Raw genomic sequence first — 21,238 nt, forward strand, 5'->3', positions numbered from 1 at the left:
ATTAAAAGTGAAAACAGGAATGCAGAGTACAATCAAAGCCAAAGGAAGCAGTGCAAGCATTCTTTTATGAAATTAACTAACTACAGGGTCTTTAAAATTTGAGTATCTTTATTTACAGTTTTTGTCTTAACTTTCTACAGTTGTTAAACGGAATTCTACAATTTGTTAAAACGAGTTCGAATTAGCTCTATAAGGAATGAAAAAATAAAAATCCGCTACGAATATACGGGGGACCTGTCAAGGCAAATAAAAAAGCAACAGATTCGAATGGAATTTCATGGGTAAATTTCAGTCAAATGGGTTGGCAAAAGTTCACAGAAGTCCCGGTCGTTACATTTAACATATCGCTGCTATAAGACAAGCATTGTAGCACAACAAAATGCAGCTGGAATGGGTTTACTGTCAATAGATTGTGATATTGAGATATGTGAACAATCTTTCTTGGCAAGACTTGAGACATGACACATGCCACATGGAGAGTTAGACGAAATGTAAGGCCAGGTTCGATTTGAGGTGTGCGTCTAACGCTAAGCAATTAACAATAAAATATATAAAAAGTGCTTATTTGTTTCTTTTTTAAAGCATGCAACTAGTAGCAGAAGAGGCTTTGGTAAATATATTTTGGTTCAAATACTTAATAGGCGTCCAACAGAAAAACGTTTGTAATATGAAATTGCAAAGCTGTCAATTCTGTCGGTCAGACATTCAGTTTAGAAATATTTATGTCCTTTACTTTTAATGTTTCTTCATATAGTATACATGTATGTATAATATGTCTGTAGTAAGTCTATTAATGCAACTAGTAAAGTAAGGTTACTATGGCATTGGCTACCCACGGACCATTTATTTATACTTTGACGCTCACATTACAATAATTTAAAATTCACAACCAACGAATTTTGTATTCAGCAAAACTTACATATTATATTTCGACCGATATGAAATCCAAATAAAAATATGCACTTTATGGAGAGGCTTCGACCTCTTGACAAAACCGTAGCACAAAGTTTCAATCTGTTTGCGTTTTGACTTTTGCTGACACAGTTTCATACACACTGTTCTCGATTATTGTATCGACAATTTTATCAGCGACACAGTTAACAATTTGGATTCACGATTAATGTTTTTTTAACGTTGATGTTTCAACTATATTGAGCATTTGTCTTTATTTAGACTGCAGCTGAACAATTTTACAACTTTTCCAGCTCAATTGGTTTTACTTATTTAAGCTATATTTTTTTTAATTCATATCAATTTGGTTGCTTCCGTTATTTGTCCGCATTCAACTCTTTTGCTAATCACAAATTTACGTTATTTGCTTCAGCTACGAAGTGAAAGGCACGACTCAACTCAAACGACTGAAATCATACGCAGTGTGTGTCCGACTTTTATGAGATTTCGCACACAATGCAGCCACCGCTACAGCTGCCGTTTACAGTAAACTGAGTCGACGACATCCAGTGTATTGGGTACGCTTTGGGTCCCAGCAAATGACTAAATGGTATACATATGTACATACATACGTACTTGCATACATAACCATATGTGTGTGACGTGTGCGTGCATACAAGTTTTCAAATTCGTGTAAGTATTTATTTCGTACATATGTATGTATGCAACTGTGCCATTTTCAATGGGAACACTGAACCAAGGAAACGGAAAGAGCACGCAGAGGCGGAGAGGCGAGAAGCTTTGGGATAGAGGAAGCACTGACAACCAACGTGCCGTATAAGTGGTCTGCCAGCTCACCGCCCTCCCCACTACAAATTTTTTTATGAGCCGTTAATATGCGAATTCATAAAACTGATCGGGGAGAGAGAGAGAGAGAGAGAGAGAGAGAGAGAGAGAATGAGCGAGAAATTACAAAACGATAGTGATAAATGCAACTGTAGCAACAAAATTATTTGCAATCATGAGTGTGGGGCACGCGTGTCTGACATGATGGCGCCAACAACAAGTTCATTTTTACTTTTGAAACTTTTTTTATTGTCTGGTGATTTTTGCGTTGGGTTTTTATTTTGTTCGCTGAGTAGTGAAATCCGCCTAAGTTGATAATTTGTTTAGCTTTTATTACGAAAATGAGACGTAGAAACAAAACGTATAAACAAATGCCGACACTATAGACACACATGCACATATGTACGTACATATTTAAATACATAAGATAAGAGGCTAAAGACAAAGCCAGAAAGCAAAAGGAGAGTGATGAGGCTGATCAAACTACACCAACAACGTATACTACTACAAAACCTCGCCACAAGCTTCTAAAATCACACCGCACCAGACACCGAACATCGTGTCAATACGATTTCTAACACTTACGGCATATGCCCAGTCATTCTTTATCTTATTTGATTTACAATACAATATACGCGTAAGGTTATACATATATGTAGGTATCTGTATATAGTTTTATTGTGAATGAACTGAGTCAGGCGAGAGTTTAACGCCGCCCTCAATTTGAATTCTCTATCATTTAAATACTTACTAAATTTCGGTGTGTAATTTAGTGCAAAAATAACCAAAGCGTCAATATTTCAGCTAATTTATTAAAACTTGTCAGTGGGAATTCAAAGGAAATGGGTTAAATCAGGTGTTTGGTTATGTATAAATTTCCAAGAAATGTTGAAAATAGTCACTTTTCTAGAGCCAATTTTTTCAGCCTATAGACACAGTTTTACTCAACTCAGCAAGTGTTCCTTGGTGCCACGTGTCGTAAGCTCAAAAGAATTTGCTGTCCGATAACTCCAAAGGATACAATTAATCAACTAAATAAATTAATGTATTTGCAGTTCGATAATTATATTTAATTACAGGTATGCCTCATCGAATTAAATTAAGAAAATATAGAGGGGACCACATAATACATTTTCTAAGATAAAAAATAAATATGCGCTAGTTTAAAATACTTAACGACGCTCACGACATAGGCGGGGACTTGATTTGTTGTCAAGTAAACGAGCTAGTAAGAACGAATCGTTTGCAATCAATTAAATACATATCAGCGTTTGTACCAGTGGCATCTTAACATAATCGGATGCGCGGGCAAATTTTTTTTTTGGTGCTCTCGAATTACTTTCTATAGTACTGGTTATAATGGAAACAAAGTTACGGAAATGCGGCCTAATGGAACGGAAGAATTATGTGCCATGAAATTTGCCATGATTATAAAAACTTGTATTTGGTTAACACTATAATTGCGCACAAAACAATTATACAAAGTAGTCACAACGGCCTCTGTAATCAATTACGCCGCAATAACTCATATATTTTGATTTTATGTCGCTGTTGCAGAGCCAACGCTGGATCCCATACCCAAAATCTCAAAACGCTTTTTCATGGGTTCGAGCTTATTTATGTATTGGTTGGAAATATCTATGGTAAGGTTTTATTTAATTTATTACAAAGATTTGCAGCAGAGTAAATGCCCATTAAGGCTGTTAAGGGTTGGGCTACGATATTATTGACAAGTTTTGCTAATTTACTTGTTTTTTTATTTAATTTGACTAATTTTTTACGAAAATATAGTTCATTTTCTTACAAAACCATTTAAATCCAAGTTCCAAACTTTGTGCAGTTTAAAAAATTTGAGCAAATTTTCATCAAAATAAGAATATTTACAAAAACTTCGAGTATGCCATTAAATTCGCCCTTGAATTAATAAAGTGCAAGTTTGAAGTTTCTCAAAATTGCGTTAATTTTTGGTAATTACTGTTACTAGTGGTATTTTTTACATTTATTTATTTTTTACAAACACAACAAAAAAAAAATATCAAAAATCAATAAGAATTTTAAGTCGCTTTAAATTTGCTAAAATTGAATGGACTACAAAAAAAACTGCAACTCAGAATTTGTCTAAAGCTTCTGAACAAAATTTTGAGATTTTGATGAAAATTTGTTGAATTTCTTTTTAATTTTATACAATGTTTGGAACTTTGAGTTATATAGTTTTGTTGTAGTATATTGTTCTTATTATTTTTTATAAAATAAAAATAAAGAAAACAAAATAAATAAATAGCAAAATTTGATGCTCTGTCCAATTACGTTTATACATATGTATGTACATTGTTGCCAAGTTTGTTGATATTTTGCCTCAATGCATAATCACAGTTTAGCGTCTCAGTACCAGACTGGTTTGGATCGAACTTCATTTGAGGTATTTGAGACGTTAAAAATGAATTCGAATTTTCGTCATTGTCTACAGAGGAGGAACTAGCGTACATACATTAAGCAAATTCATAAAACTGTGCCTACATTCTACGGACAAGCTCTCTTTCGCCATGCCACACCAAAAAAATTACATAGTAAGAGACTTTTGCATTTTTCTAACGAGTTTGTTTATTGAATACAAGTAGTTTTTCAAGGAATCATCTCGAAATTGTGTGCAACAAAACAAGCAGCAATTAGAGTGTCATGTGTTAAACATTTCAAATAAATATTAGAATATTCCAATAAATACTATTTGTACATATGTACATACCTCCATTTATATATGTATTTGTGTATTCAAAATATCTGCACCCAATCAGCGCCTATTTGAAATTGTTAGGGAGAGAATTAGAGATTGTCTTTTAAAAGATGTTACTAAATGAACTGGGGATAATGTAAGCTCCGACTCCATCTATACGCCATATACTCAGCTGTATTGGTAAGTGCTGACCTGTACATTTAAATATTTTTGAAGGGGAAAGCCGAATGCCGCAGCTAACTGAGAGATTGCTTGAAATTTTATTTATTTTAGCTGGGATTTTGCATTTTATTGCTTATTGGAACGCATATGTTCATGTATGTATGTATGTGCACGTATTTTTCTTTATCACGGTGCTGCATCATTTGAGGGGAAATTTTCCATGAGTGCAAAATTTAATATGGAATTAAATGGCATTCAAATTTTTGTTTACACAAAAATTTACAAGACTGATGTGCCAGATTTTTATATAACTATAGATATACTCGTGCTCGTATATGTTTTTTTCAATCTGAATGTAAATATTTACACATGCACGTTCATAGTCATAGGTGAGAAGTACTCGTGTACGAGAATGATTTACTTTGCTTTGGTGATCCTACTGCTCGTTTTCACACCTGTGCTCGATTTACATTCCAGAAAGGTGGTCCGGTCGGAGGCGCGAAATCGAAATTTTCCTAAGTAATACAATAACCAAACATACATATGTATGTATGTATGTGCACCGTTTTCAACCTAAGTACTAGACTCAATAAAAAAATTCTTATATTCAAGTTATCGTATAACAACACTGTCGCTAGCGTCTCCTCATAATTCGCAGTATTTTAGTAAAAGTGAAGTTACGAAAACTTTTCTAGAAGCTTAACTTTAAACGATAAAACTGAAAGCATTAACTGAAACAGTAAATTTTCTGAAAAGGTTCTCATTAAAACCAATAGCCTTTCACTTACCTCAATAATATTGTGGGAAGAATTAAAATGTACCCGAAAATTTTACAAGTAAATGCACCCGGAGAATTACTCCGAAAAGGCTCGTGATTAGCTAACTAACAAAATTAGGCGTAACAACAGAAAATTATAACCCTTTTAATATAAAAAAATTAAGTCGAATTGTGTATTCGGACACAGCTCAATAGGAAAGTGGAGTTCAGGTGGCACAGACTACATGACTCCGTACTTTAATTGAGAGAGAAGGTTTCGTACTACAATTGAAGAGGAGGGATGGCGCAAAGGCATGAATCCTGGCCATAGGACCTTTCACATCTATACAGACGGCTCTAAAACTTTAAACGGAGTGGGAGCGGGCATTTACTGCTCAAAACTAGGGATAAGGCAGCCTATCAAGCTGCCAGACCACAGCAGTATTTTCCAAGCGGAAGTTTTTGCTGTGGGGAAAGCCGCGGAGCTAGCCTACACAAGAGCAAGAAAGAACTCCACAATTAATATATACGTGGACAATAAAAGCCATAAGCTCATATTGTATTAAGTCCAAAAATGCTCAACGGAGCAGGGAGGACATAGAAAGGCTGGCCGCAAACAGTAAGCTGCATATCTATTGGATACCTGGTCACAAAGGCATTATGGGGAACGAAATAGTAGATGAGATAGCAAAAAGTGCTATTAGACTATCATTTGAACAAGAGAACGACATGCCAAAACCGCTAAATACTATGTATATACAACGAAATGGACGACTACATGAAAAAACTAGTGGACGCTAGGTGGACTAATCTGACCACATGCAAAACAGCAAAAGTTATGTGTAGAGCTAACGACAAAAAACTGACTCAATTCGTACTTACGCTCTCGCGAAAGGACTGCAGAACTATCATAGGTATGCTAAGAGGTCATAACCTATTGGTTTCACATGCATACACGATAGGGATTGCTAACACGGACAAATGCAGGAAATGCAGAGGATGTTAAGGAAACTTTAGAACACCTTCTGTGCGTCGGTCCGGCATTATTAAAAACACGTTTAAAATGCCTGAGAGCCCCATTGTTTGAGGGTTTGGAGGACGTCTCAAAAGCGGACCTCCCAGCTCTGCTTCGATTCGCCAAAAGCGCTGACATCCTACATGATGTCTACTTTCGGTATTCATAAAGGTCTCCATCTGGTATCGCTAGGGACAAGAAGGTCTATGCGTGGCTTATTGCCAGCCAGGCTAACCCAACCTAAAAAAATTAAGTCGAATTGGGTATTAACCTCAACATTTTTAAATTTGGGTATTTAGAAGGGTGAGTGCTGAGTGTTTCCCTTTTCTTTTTTTTTTTTGTAGGGACAACTAGCAAGTGTAGCACTCAGACATTAATTGAGTCCATTGTATTACACTTACAGTCTCATCCTCCTCTTCACAAGCTGGGCAGAGTACACTGTCTGAGATGCCCAACCTTTCCATGTGCTTTGCCCACAGAAAGTGGCCCGTCATCAGTCCAACCAGCCGTCTACACTCCCCTCTGCCTAATGACAGAAGGGTTTGCGACAGTCGATCGGACATGACAGGTAACATCAGTTTTGTCCATCTGCAGCCTCTCTCAGCCTGCCAAGCTCGTTTGTGGGTGGTAGTTACTCATTTGCTAACCGTGGCCGTGATGGCCGCAGAGGGGAGTGGCAAAGCGGGCTCTGAGCCAAAGAAGTTGGCCTCAGAGCTCATCTTAAGTAAGGAGTCAGAGGTCTCGTTACCCGCGATACCCACGTGCCCCGGGACCCATGTTAGCATCAGGCTATATTATGTCTACCGACATAGTTCAGCCTGGATTTACAGGATTTGACTACCCCTGATGTGGTTGGAGGGCTGTCTAAGGCCATAAGCGCAGCTTGGCTGTCGCTGCAGACACATATAGATCTGCCCCTCCATCGTTTTTCCACAACAAAGTTCATCGCTTCTTGAACTGCATACACCTCCGCTTGAAACACAGATGCATACATTCCAAGAGCAAAGTGCAGTTTTGTCCCGCTGGATTCCACGTAGACCCCAGAGCCAGAGCCATGCTCGGTCCTGGAGCCATCCGTAAAAATGCGAAAACAGTGTTTACCGGGCTCATTTTCTGAGTCTCCCCACAACTGAGCCTCTGGTAGCACTACACTGTATCTCTTTTCAAGTACGACTCATTTTGGCATGCAGTCAAGGGGCATGGAGAGAATCGTTGGATCGATGTCCATGCCTTCTCTGTGTTCCAATGCCGGACAAGGGCAGTAAAAGTTCCCACTGTGTTTCAGTCTGCAGATGGCCTTCAAGGCCTCTCCTTGGATGAAAGCATCAAATGGTGGTAAACCAATCAGAGCCTCTAGTGCCGGGCCTGATTTAGTCGGAAAAGCTCCGGTACAACAGATGGCCACAGTGCGTTGTAGTCTGGATAAGGTTCTCCTGACTCCCACTACAGAGAGTCTACTCATCCACACCACTGATGCATTGGTGATAATGGGTCTTATCATAGCCGTGTAGATTCATAGGACCTTGCTAGGAGAGAGACCCTACGTTTTCCCAAAGACACCTTTGCACTGCCAGAAAGCTGTCAGTGCTTTGGATGCCTTTGTTTCAACGTGTGATTTCCATAGGAGCTTACTATCGAGGATTACTCCAAGATATTTAATTTCCTTGGATAGCTGGATTGTGACTCCTTTTAGCTTTGGCAGAACGAGTCCATCAAGCTTCCTCCTTCTGGTAAAGAGGACAATACCAGTCTTGGCGGGATTTGCCGATAGCCCATTCGCACAGCACCAAGTGTCAATCCGATCCAGAGTTTTCTGCACTTTCCTGCAGATGTTCATAAGCGAAGAGCCTGTTACCAAACAAGCAACATCGTCCGCATATGCTTGTGCGTAGACTCCCGAATCGTTTAAGGTGGTGAGTAGAGGATCGATTACCATGCACCAGAGCAATGGAGACAGCACACCGCCTTGGGGGCAGCCTCTATTAACCCCAGATGGCACCAGCAGATCCTCCTCTGCTCGCACCGAAACGATTCTTTGGGCCAGCATCGAACGAATCCAATTTACTAGCACCCGGTCTACGGCGTGCCTACTAGCAGAGTTACACATACTAACAAAAGTGGCATTATCAAACGCCCTCCTGTCGATGGCCAGCTCTACCCTAGCAACAAGGTTTTGCAGTGCCGACTCGCAGGATTTTCCACTCTGATAGGAATGCTGAAATAGAGACAGAGGGTGAGCCTTCAGCGACTTCTGACGTATGCGCAGTTCCACCAGTAGTTCGAGACTTTTCAGCATGAAAGAGGTCATGCTGATGGGTCTAAAGCTTTTGGGGCTGGTGTAGTCGTCTTTTCCAACCTTTGGGATGAAAGCGACCCTCACCATCCTCCAAGAGCGTGGTATGTAAGCCAGTGCCAGGCATGCCGAGAAGATTTTCTTCAGGGCTGCTGTCACGAACTCTGCACCCTCCTTCAGCATGGCAGGATATATGCCATCTGGTCTGGGCGACTTGTAGCCGCCAAAAGATTTGATGGCAAATCGAATGGCGGCCTCATTCACTATAGATCTGGCAACGAACCAGTCATGCCGAGAAGGTGTAACAGCTCTGACAACTGCCTCTATCAATAAGGGCTGTTGCCGGCTGATGCTTATCTGATTACCAGGAAAGTGAGATTCCATCAGCAAGCTGAGTGTCTCACTTTTCCGCTCCGTGAAGGAGCCATCAGATTTCCTAAGTGACCCCAGCTTTGCAGTTGGGTCCCTTTTCAGGATCCTAACCAATTTCGCCGTGTCACTCAGAGATTCAATACCGCTGCAGAATTCCCTAAATGAGGCTCTTTTCGATTCCCGAATAAGCCTCTTGTAGTTCTTCTGAACATCACGGTATCGCTCCCAGTCCTCTGCAAGGTTAGTCTTGAGGGCCCGGTTTAGAAGTTTTCTCGACTCACGCCTCAAGGTCTGGAGCTCTCGATTCCACCAAGGAACGGGAGTCCGGCTAGGGAGAGGGCGAATTGGACAGGCTGACTCAAAACATTCGGTTAGGGCAGCGTTGAGTTTCTCAACAGCCGCCTCAATGGCCTGTTCTTTTCGAAGTCTTGGTGGCACAACGTCAAGATCCCGCAACGCCTCCCTAAACTTCTGCCAGTCTGTTTTTCTTGGGTTTCTAGAGGGCAGTGGCATTTGTGCCTCCTCGCCGCACTGAAACTCAATGTACCTGTGGTCCGAGCACGAATCTTCGGCAAGGACTCTCCAGTTCTTAATTGACCACCCAAGTTTTGAGTTTGATAGGGTTAGATCAATCACCTCCTGCCTTCCAGCCGTTACAAACGTTGGCTGTGAGCCCTTGTTATGTATGTCTAGGCAGGAGGACGCGATAAATTCGAATAGTGTTTCCCTTACTCTTACAATAAATTCTGAACTCTGCGTTGTCACTACTACCAAGTTAAAAAGTTTTTTTCATTCCTACATATTAGATGTCTAACTATTTCGCTAGGAAGTGATGCAAATTGAAGTCCTAAGCCCTTTAAATCCAGAACGAAAGATATGTATTTATTTTAGATCTAGGTATTATTACCTTTAAAAAAGTTTTCCTACTATTGATGGAATGGCTGAAAAATTTACTTTTTTTGTTACATAGAATTACATACACTAGCATATTTCATTAGTTTTTGTTTCATAATTGGGATAAATAACAAAGCTTTCAATTTAGTAAGCTAATAAAAAAATAACCTGCAAAAATTTTGTGACTACAGTGACCCAAAATATACATAAAAAACAAAATTTACAGGATGCGTAACATAAGAAATACAAAACCAGGTTTTTATTTGATCAAATGCATATTTATTTCAAAATCATCTAACGAAAAACAACAACATGCTCATTCAGTTCTCTGCTATAAATAGATCTTAACTCGCTCAGTAACGACCAGCAACACTTTACCAGTATTTCATAGGATTTTTTAAGAGGCCCAGACGGAAAAATGATGCAATTTGCTGAAACCGGCAAAGTTCCTTTCACGTTGTCTTTATTCTAATCGTTCTGGACATATTTATCTCTTGAATAATACTGTGCGCGATCTCAAGTGCTTCACAAGCACAATTTCAACAGTACTTCGTATATCCACTTTAAAGTCTCATAATAAATGCTATTAAATACTTTATTGCCAGCCACATTTTTGAAATCGAGTGTAAAGACTGTTTTGATATCAAGATTTATTTTATAGTGTCATATGATTCCTTTACTGGCGTATAATTGTCATTATGTAAAAGTGCAGCCTTTCTTACTTCCGTCTTGATTCTTTTGCTGGAAAATACACGATTCGTTTTTGCAAAAGAACGCGCAAAAACAAATCGTGTATTTTTCAAAACCACTTTGCAAGGTATTTACTGCACTATAGCACAGGTAATACGCACTCCTATAAATAAAAACAAAATATAAGCATTAATACAGATAATACCAGTTGTAAATGCTGATTATAATAAAATAATTTAATAATAAATATCCTTATCAAACCTTACATTCAATCGATCAGTTCCTTTAGCCAATTCTAGTCTTTCAATCGCAATGGCAGTAGTTCAGTCCCCTTTCCCTGTAAGTAGTAGTAGTTGAACACACGAATCGAGTCATCTACCAACTATAGTCGTCGCCAGGTTCGGAGGCACGTTGATACAGATTTCCATTGGAAGTTCATATCCTGCATCGGGTGGAGCAAGCACGGCAAAACTGTTTTTCTCCCAGTGTTTAATTTTTTCATTATAATTCCACGGATATTTGTCAACCAAAAATAGCACTCAGTGTTATGTTTTACAGTTCTCCCCGAATTGTTGGTTCTGCAAATAACACTTCTCCTTGTTCTCTCAACCAATTTAGCAAATGTAAAGAGCACATGGGGCAAAGTCGGTGTCCATGAGTTGCCCTCTACAATATACAGCATAAATATGGACGATAAGCCCCATGAATTTTATCATTGATAACCTTGCGTTCGCTGGCTGATGTAAACAAACATATGTACGTATGTATGTAGCAAAAGTTATTCGGGGAGTTCGCACATTTATTTCCCCATTTATTTTCCATAACTTCTTTACAATTTTGATTTTTCGGCAGCATTTCTATAAATTTATTGTACCTAAAACACTGAACAATAAAAGTGCCCGTCTTCAGTAAGCAAATGTTTTTAAATACCACTAAGTGCAGGATTAGGTTTAACATAGCGGATAACCATAACAGGTAGCATTTTGTATTCACAAGACCTTCCAGCCTTTTATAACACATAAATTACTACAATTAGGATACATCCTAAATCTAGCATTGGAGAAATATGTGATAACACAAAGTTCAAATACAAAAAGTTATACCAAAATTAAAGTTAAAAATTAACATCAAATAGCAGAAATTATCATTCCTTAGATACTTATAAAAACTCAAAGACTTAATGAAGTATACGAGAAAAGAAAAGATAATAAATAAGTTGCAATCACATTCATCGTAAATAATTAAAAATAATTGTTTTAACCTTAATATTATCAGAAATGGAATTCTAGAGCCTCACAGCATTAGTAAGAAATAGTCTCGAAGAACACAAATGGGAATAACTAAGGATAAGCAGATTTTGATGCCTACACCACTTATATAAATTTAATTCTAGTAAAGGTAATTTAGTGTTTTGAATCCTATAGGAAAAATATCTTTTTTTTTTTTGTTTGTTCAAATTTTCTATTCAAAACGTGTAGCAAAACTGCTTAAGCAAATTCGTACATCTCAATTTTGCTTCTTTGTTTCGGTTAAAAGATGTACATGCATATGTACATACATATATAGTATATCAGACAGGCATTTTCAATTGCGGGTATCCATGTACATATTTATGTAGGTCGCACAATCAAAAATAATAATAATGACAAGAAAACAAGGAGATGTCAATAATTTTAAAATATTTACTGTTAAAATTACAAAGGGAAGATTTGCTTGTGTGAAAATGATAAGCAAATTAGTTGAGTAATTTCGCACCTTGTTGCAAATAGTCCATAAAATTAACATTAATCAAACTAAAATCATGTATAATAATATTTTTATCCTCTTTCCACTTTCATTTGCTAGGCTTTATTTTAATTAGAATTTTGTATTTAAGCAAAATAAATTATTGAATATTAAATACCCATGTACCTCTATACTACGGTAAATATGGATGTAAGCATATGTGAAGTTATCTGAGTATTGCCAATCAACACCGATATTTATGTATATAATATGTCGAATAAGACAATCTATATGTATACCAAAGTAAACATGTTTCAGAAAGGGCTTCCGCTGCCGAGTGCCCGTTATTTAATAATTTCTTCATTAGCTTAGTGCAATTTGTACTTACAGTTCCAAATTAAAAGAAATATTGTTGATGTAAACAAACTTATAATATACGTTTATAGCTGGCTCTTCCCTTTTCATATTTAAATAATATTTTCTTTGTGCAGTGGGCTAAAGCAGCTCTAGTTAATGCAGCATTATCAAATATAGTAAGCAGTAAAAGCAGAATTAAAAATAGAAAAAAGTAAATTCGGAAAAACTCGGGCTTTGTATAACCGGCGAATGATTTCAGTGAAATGTCATAGCCATACTCGTACATAGATAATATTTACATATAACATTGAGATTGTGTGCATTTAATACTCGTATTATACTTTATTAACCAATGGCGCATTGCATTTGGTGCGATTAGATTATGCCAAATTCCATGCGTAAATGCATGTACAGGTGCTGTTTCAAAAATGTGGACAGGAAATCAGCTTGCATTTGAAAGGATGAAAGGCCCAGCAGGTACTAGATTCAGCGGATATTCTACTTTCTTCTACTTTATAGCAGTGGTCGCCAACCTTTTCAATGTGTTGAGCTACTTTCAAGATTTTGAAATAAACAGCGAGCTACTTGCACAAGCCAACGTAAATTAAATAATACACAGTTATATTCGACATACAATACATGTATTTATTTTACTAATATACGTTCTATATATAATAAACTTATGACTTATAGTGCTTATACTAATGCATAACTACATCCATGTTCACACCTATCAATCGTAACAAAATTTTTTGCAGTCATAATGGCAAATCACAAGCGACTTAAAAAAACAACAAAACAGTAATAGTACATTATTATATAAATAAAATATGGGCAGATAAAAAGAGCATATTTAATGAGAAGGTTAACATTCTAACTCATCGATAATTTTTTTAATATTTGCAGTATAATTTGATACAGTCATTCGAATACAATTATCCAAATGTACCTATATCTGTAAGCCGATTGCGGTATTTATTTTTAATAAATTTCATATTGGAAAAAGAAGATTCACACAAATAAGTTGAACTGAATAACGCTTTCACTTTCAACGCAAAACCACATAAAACTGAATACTTATCTTTACTTACTAAAGTCCATATACATTTTGTATTTGAACCTAAAGATTTTAAAGTCAAGTCACTTTGAAAAGCAATCAGTTCCATTTCTGTCACAGCAATGTCTTCCCCAAAGTTGTTCATAACACAAGTTGCAAACTGTTGTATATCAATGTCCATGAAGGGTGAAACAACAAATTGCGCCACTAAAGCAATTTTGCTGAAATCCTTGAAACGATTTTTGAAGTTTTCCTTCAAGTTAGAAACTATTTCCATATGATATTTACTGTCATAGGGCTCTAATAGATTTTTGGATATCTTTTCGGAGAGAATAGGAAAATGCTTAGTATCGCGGTTTTTTAGGTTTTGTTCCCAAAATTCAAGTTTTGTAATAAATGCATTTATATCAGAAACCATTTCCGCTAATTCTTTATCCCTGCCTTGAAGCTGCAAGTTAAGCTCATTTAATTTCTCTGTAATGTCCACAAGAAAACCAAAATCTCTGAGCCAAGTCGAATTTTCCAGTTCAGGAATCGGTTCATCGCGTTCTTTGAAAAATTGGAGTATAGCAGGCAGGACATCATTGAAACGTTTGAGCACTCGTCCTCTGCTTAACCATCGCACTTCAGAGTGAAGAAGTAGCTCTCCGTATTGACAGTCAATTTCATCAGCCAAGGTTTTAAATAATCTTCTTTGTAACGCTTGAGCTCTAATCTTGTTCACAATTTTCACCACCAGTTTCATAACGTTGTTCAAGTTTAGAAAATTTCCACATAATGCTTGCTAATGTATAATACAGTGGTAATTAAGAAATTTTGGAAAACTTTCATCCTTATGACATAGCGCCACGAGCCCCTTATCACAACCCACCATAGCTGGAGCACCCTCAGTTGTCAGGCCTACCATTTTTGATATTGCAAGTTTCTCAGAAGAGATGAGATTTTTTAAATGAGAAAACAGCTCTAGCCCAGTAGTATGTCCTTTGAGTGGAATAAACTTCAAAAGATCTTCTTTAATTGTAAAATCACTAAAAGCCATCCTGACAAATATGGCCATCTGAGAGGTGTCAACTACATCTGTTGATTCATCCAGTTGCAGTGAAAAATAAATACAGTTATCTAAGTCACTTCTTAACTGTAAAAAAATATCATTGCTCATTATTCTACTCGCCTCATCACTGTATTAGCAGAAAGTTGCATAGATTTTATAGCAGACACTATTTCGTCTTTATTTCTAAAGTTTCTAAATAAAGAATCTGCAGCTTCCAAAAATGCTTGTGTTATGATTTCCCCGTCTTCATAAGGTTTTTTCTTTTGTGCAATTATCTGGGAAACACGATAAGATGCTTCAGTTACAGCCTTATTTTTGTCGATTGTTTTCAAAAATATTGACTGTTGTCCAATTAACTGGATTTTTAAATGTTTCAGTTTTTCTTTTCTGGTGGCAGAATTTAACGGGAATGCCCTCTCAAAATTCGAATGTACAGTTTTATGATGCCTCTCAATATTTCCTTTTTTAGGAACTGACACAGATGTATTACATAACAAACAAACACTTTTGCCTTTAACTTCTGTGAAGAAGTATTGTTCTTCCCATTCCGAACGGAAATGGTATGTTTTCGCCTTCTTACTACTGCTTGCCATAATGTTTCGAACCGCTACACGCAGAACGTTGATAATGCCGTTCAGTATTAAACTGAGCGCAATTTCGACGTGCATTGCGTATATATAAAGCCAAAAAATTCTCGAACACGCTAATCGGTTCCAGCCGATCCTAGAACGGAGACGCGACTTCGCGTCGTGTTTGTCGGTGTTTGTCGAACGATCAGTCATAGTCAACTACCTCAGAACAGAATTATAACAAAAATTAAGATACAAATAGAATAATTCAAATTAGAGTTAAAAGCGTGGGATGCATTTTGCTTCACTTTCATAACCTTCTGTACATAGGTAGTTGCCAATAGAATGATTGCAATATTTACTATATCAAGCATCCCACGCTTTTAACTCTAATTTGAATTATTCTATTTGTATCTTAATTTTTGTTATAATTCTGTTCTGAGGTAGTTGACTATGACTGATCGTTCGATTTGCTATTACTTCATTATACATTCGCAATAAAAGCGTGTTTTTTAGTTTTTTTAAACTATTTTTTATTTTCTACTTTTTAGTTCAATTAGCAAAAAAGCGAGCTATTTAGTTTTTTTTTTAAACTACAATATTTTTTTTTATGAATGAAAATTATTGTTATCATTGCAATCAGTGAATTAATGATTCGATATATTCGTGTTATATTTAATTCCTTTCTTATCGACTGTGAGTCTAAAGCTATGCAGTTATCGGTCGTGATAAAGAAGTAATCGGGATGAAGAACTTATTTCGTGGAGGGAGCCTGAGAAACGGCTACCCCACTCCTGAAACGGAGGGGAAAATTATTGTTTTCATTTAGTCAGTGATTTATAGTCCTATTTAATTGTGTTATATATAATTCCTTCTTTACCGACTATATGTCCAAAGAAAGGCCAGCATTGGCCTTGACACAGAATAGATACTCTCAGCACAGAAAAAGGAGCCCGTGGATTATATTGACACAATCAAAACGAGATGTAAAGTTCCAGTTTGGTTTTTTTAGTTAATTTTTGTTGTGAATTGTACTTTAATCGATAAAATTTTATAAATGAAATTATGGTCATGATAAATTCCTTCTTTACTTGCCACAATTTTGTTCCGTAAAATAATTTCAAAACTTATGTTTTCATTATTTTATTGTAATTAACAAAATTACATCTTATATGAAAATTATTTCATCTTATATGAACATTGAATAGAGTAAATTTGCATGTATGAGACTTGTAGTATCTACGCATGTGTAAAGACTATACAAAGTGAGAATGCAACTACCCTGAAAACGTTTTAGCCTTCTATTCGTACTGCAGTGCCGCGTGCCCGAGCTAGTTCGAATTCGAAAGGGTAAGTCGTAGACTCCCGAAAGCAGTAAGAGTAACTCGGAGAGTGCAGGCATGCGCAGACCGCGCGTTAGCTCTGTCTTTCTTACTCTTCTACAGAAGACCTAAAAAAAGAAAATATTAATCCTGGCAATCCTAATAAGGATAATGGAAAACTTGTATCAAATTATTGCATTGTCATCGGTCCTTGATAAATGTGCAAAATTCCATGCCGATCAGATTTTTAGAAGCCAGTGAAAATTAAGCTCAAAGATTCCGTTACATTCATTCATACATACATACAACCCGAGATAATAAAAGTGTGTTAAAATAAAGATTTTTCACTTTACAACCAAATTCACCTCATTTTTTGCCCACAGGTAAAAAAAGAAAATATTAATCCTGGCAATCCTAATAAGGATAATGGAAAACTTTTATCAAATTATTGCATTGTCATCGGTCCTTGATAGGTGTGCAAAATTCCAAGTCGATCCGATTTTTAGAAGCCAGTGAAAATTAAGCTCAAAGATTCCGTTACATACATACATACATACCTACATACATACATACATACAACCCGAGCTAATAAAAGTGTGTTAATAACTGCACATATGTAGATATGTACATAGTATGTCAAACTTTTTTTAAGCACAAGTGACATAATTGCGTAATTTTACTTATTTAAGCGAAGTGCGCAAGATGTGCAAGATATGTAATAACTTTACGCCTTTTTAAATCATAATTTTGTGCTTTGTTAAAAATGGTTTATGCAATTGCAGTTCAAGTTAATGTACGTCAAAAATGTGATAAAAAGGAACATATACAAGTAGAGTAAAAAGGAGAATATTTCTTGAAAAAAAAGGTTCAGTGATCCTCGTGAAGACATCGAGTTTCCATTTTTCAGCCAACATTTCAAAGTCGATCTTCATGAACAATTTGATGAAGACCACAACAAACCAATTAATCTACAAAGACTCCTCTGCTATAACAAAATAAAAAGAAGATGGAATCAGAATTAGAAAAATATGGAGTGAAGCGACAAAACAAAAATTAATTTACTTGGATATGTGGAACGTAGGGCCCGACGTCCAGAACCCAAATAGTTGCATGAACGATTTTAGAAGAAGACTGTTAAACTGTTAATCATCACCATCACTGCATTCGATTGTGACATATCGAGCATCACTAATTACGAAAAACAATAATGGCAAATGAGCTTATTTGATTCGTTTTTAATCATGAGACAAATTTAGGAACTTTAAAATTAAAAGTGTTTTTACGCTTGAAATGTGAAATTGCATAATTAAAATTGCTTGCAGTGTTGTCGAAAAATCAAGGGTGCATTCGAAACTCCTTTTGCCATGCTTAAACTCTACTACTGCCTTGCAACTGCTACTGCAATTGCTAATTACCAATTTCTGCCTATCAATACCCAGCAACATATTAGTTTATTTTAATAAGATCTGTACTAATTACTCTAAATGCCAAACCTGCTTAAATCAGATAAGTTGTTTTCTCAAAGGTTCACAGATATGTAAGGCAGAAAGTTTACAGATATTAAAACTCACTTAGTAGAAGGTGTAGTTAAGGTGTAAAGATTTCAGTTTTTATTATTGAAGATATATTCGTTGCCATGGTGTGAGTAGCTCAACTACTGTTTAGCCTTCTTGGATTTGCTTTACGTACGAGTACATACACATTTACGTTTATATAAATAGAAAGCCGTCGCTATGAGAAGATACAGAACAATTTCAAAATAGAGTTCTCGAAGAGATTTGTTTATGATTTACGTTTTATTTGGGACCATAGGTAATTATTTTAAGCACATACAAGTTAAAAATAAACTGTGGAATTTCACGTGATTAGTACGCTTTGGCGGTTGTCTGGCTGGCTTTCTTGAATTTATATATTGTATGTACAAACATGTTTATAAATTCTTATGTTTCACACTCTTGCATATGCATACATGCCTACAGCCCAAGGTGGGGAAGAGTATATTTACACATAGCCCGAAAAAGTATGTGTACACCTTACAAATGTTTTTAAATTTATTAAAAACACAATATAAATTTGTAGCTGAAAACATATTTTCTTTATTTATCTTTGATTACATTCTTAAGTTACAAAAGCAAAGGAAAATAACAAGATTCCTCACTTTATCGCCTACATAACGGTAAGTAATTGCCTCAGTATGTAAAAAATGCAATCAGAAAGTCTGCGTACAGTTTTAAAACACATGGAAAAAGATTTATAAATAATATACAAAAATGAAAATTAATATTTTGTTGGATAGCCACGAAGTTTTAGGGCTTTACTCAGTCTATTTGACATTGAGTTTACTAACTTCATAACACTTCGCAAAGCCAGTTTACTTGCTAACATGATCTCGAACTCTTTTTCCTAATAGATCCCACAGCAGCTCAATCGGATCCAGATCGCCACTTGCCGTCAGGCACTCCCACACCATTACTTCGCCACTGCCGTGTTTGACTGAGACAAAATTTTGTTTTTCAAGAGCAGTGCCTGATTTGCCGCAAACAATTTGACGACCTCCCAAAAATAAAAACTTTACTTTCGTCTGAAAAAATGACTTGTTTCCAAAACTCTTGAGGCTTATTTATATTTTGTAACTTAAGAATGTAATGAAAGAAAAAATTAATAAAATATTTTTCAACTGTAATTTGTATTGTGTTCTTAATAAATTTGAAAATATAATATTTGTAAGGTGTACGCATACTTTATGGGCTATGTGTATGTATGTATATAATATATATATATATACATGTGAATCTACATAAAATTAAGTGACGTTGGCTCAGTTAAGATTTCCCAAACTAAGAAGGATGTACATTAGGGTGCGCAGGGTTCTAGTAAAATATTATTTAGTTTTAAGTATTTATGTTATAAATTGTGACAATTTTCTTTTAATTTTTTTGCAGTGAGTTTCATTAGAATTTTTTCGATTCAGAATTTGTTCATTTTTAATAATTAAGCGTGATTCAATAATAAAAGGTTTGCTCAGTAAGCAGTTTCTCGTTACCTCTTGGCAAGTTCCCTTAGCCAGGGAGGAAAAATAAAATTTGTAGAAAAAACATTTCCTTTTCAAAGGGTGTGCGCTTATGAGCAGTAATTCGATCAGGGGTTTTTATCTGTATGTCTAGCACCAGAATGACATGAAATGCATCCTGGCATCCCGTTATAATGATAAGAGCATTTTTTTGGGCTATGCGTGCGAAAGTTTGGCTTTTTGAGAAAACAAGAATGTATCCATTAATTAAAAATTTACACAAATAAATTCAAAAAATAAAAAATATTACAGAGACGCTCTAAATATAAAAAATAATTTATAGTTATCATGACTTGGGGGTCAAAACTCCGAATTTGTGGGCAAAGCGTAGTAAAATAAGGTGTAAGGACGTTGAAAGTTTTGTTTAGTCAACTTAGAAAAAGTGAACTTAATAAAGAATAAGATTTTGCATAGATAACATAATAGCTGCATATTAGCGGAACTTAAAATTTAATACACCCAATATAGTTCTTGGATTAAGTTAAACCATTTTTTGGCGATTTCCGCTAACAACTTCTATTTGTACCATATATTTATTTATGCACATAAATATGGACATAGGTATATGAAATACATTTACATTGTCAATAAAATATTCAAATAAATATAAAATAAAAACATATTTTCGGCTGTTTGGCCGAGTTTTTCCCCCAATTTGTGGCGTGCGTCTTGATGTTGTTCCACAAATGGAGGGACATACAGTTTTAAGCCGACTCTGAACGGCAATCGTTTATTTAATTACATCCAAATATAAATTTAAATTTATTTTTTAAACCATTCGCAGTTTGTTTCCATTTAATTAAAAAAAAAAGTTTTTACGATTTTAATTTTAATTAATAATTATTTTTTTAACCATTCGCAGTTTGTTTGTTTTTAATTAAAAAAAAACTTTTTTTATATTACCATTTTAAGAAAGAGGGATTTGATTTTTCCACACCCTTTTTAAATGAATCCTTTTGTAAGGGAGTGTCAAACTCTAATGTCTCAAGTAAGCAAACCTTTAGTAATTCAATTAAGATAATTAAGTATATTTTAAAATTAGTGCTGAAAATAAAAAAACTTCACATTCTCAATACAAAAAAAAAAAATCGGTACTCTTTTTCCTTCCGAATTTTTGATAGCATTTTTAAACATTCGTATGCAGACCTTTTAAGCTTAAAGTCTTGTCTCTGCGTCATCTGTCATCTGCTGTAAATTTGAGGAGAAAATATTTTTAATAATACATGCATTTTATTTATAAAAAAATAAACTCGATTTCTAGAGGTATTTTCAAATGGGTCCAGCTCAAGTAAATCTTAATATTTTTCTGAAATATTTTGGCAGAAATCTTAAAATATAAAAAAATCTACCTACCTAATATGCCTACATACTTATACATATATTCTAGTCAACAAAAATTAATTTATTTAAGTATTATTTGCTTTTTTAATACTATC

At 35.5% G+C, this 21,238-nt stretch overlaps 2 protein-coding genes across 4 annotated transcripts in view; one reads left to right on the forward strand and one right to left on the reverse strand.

Annotated features, from left to right (window-relative positions):
- The window catches only part of LOC128864577 (protein pinocchio), a 61,402-nt gene that overhangs the window by 4,450 nt on the left and 35,714 nt on the right, over positions 1–21,238 (reverse strand). The window contains exon 1 of one of the 2 annotated variants that reach the window (XM_054104320.1): positions 920–1,382. The exons of the other annotated variant lie outside the window; for it this stretch is intronic. The gene's annotated coding sequence lies outside the window, so the exon portion shown is untranslated. Of the gene's footprint in view, positions 1–919; positions 1,383–21,238 lie in introns of those variants that run through there. 2 annotated transcript variants of the gene reach the window in all.
- LOC128864579 (uncharacterized) lies at positions 2,482–19,355 on the forward strand. Of its 2 annotated transcripts, none has more exons than XR_008454714.1 (2): positions 2,482–3,380; positions 4,111–4,391. XR_008454714.1 is itself a non-coding variant. In XM_054104322.1 (2 exons), exons 1-2 carry the CDS (start codon positions 3,143–3,145, stop codon positions 19,223–19,225), a joined length of 321 nt encoding a protein of 106 aa, XP_053960297.1. In that variant the 5' UTR covers positions 2,482–3,142; the 3' UTR covers positions 19,226–19,355. The 2 variants fall into 2 exon arrangements, 1 of the variants encoding a protein (XP_053960297.1); XM_054104322.1 differs by lacking the exon at positions 4,111–4,391 and adding an exon at positions 19,143–19,355.

Source organism: Anastrepha ludens, chromosome 5, assembly GCF_028408465.1.
Source record: "Anastrepha ludens isolate Willacy chromosome 5, idAnaLude1.1, whole genome shotgun sequence".
NCBI classification, from domain to species: Eukaryota; Metazoa; Arthropoda; class Insecta; order Diptera; family Tephritidae; genus Anastrepha; species Anastrepha ludens.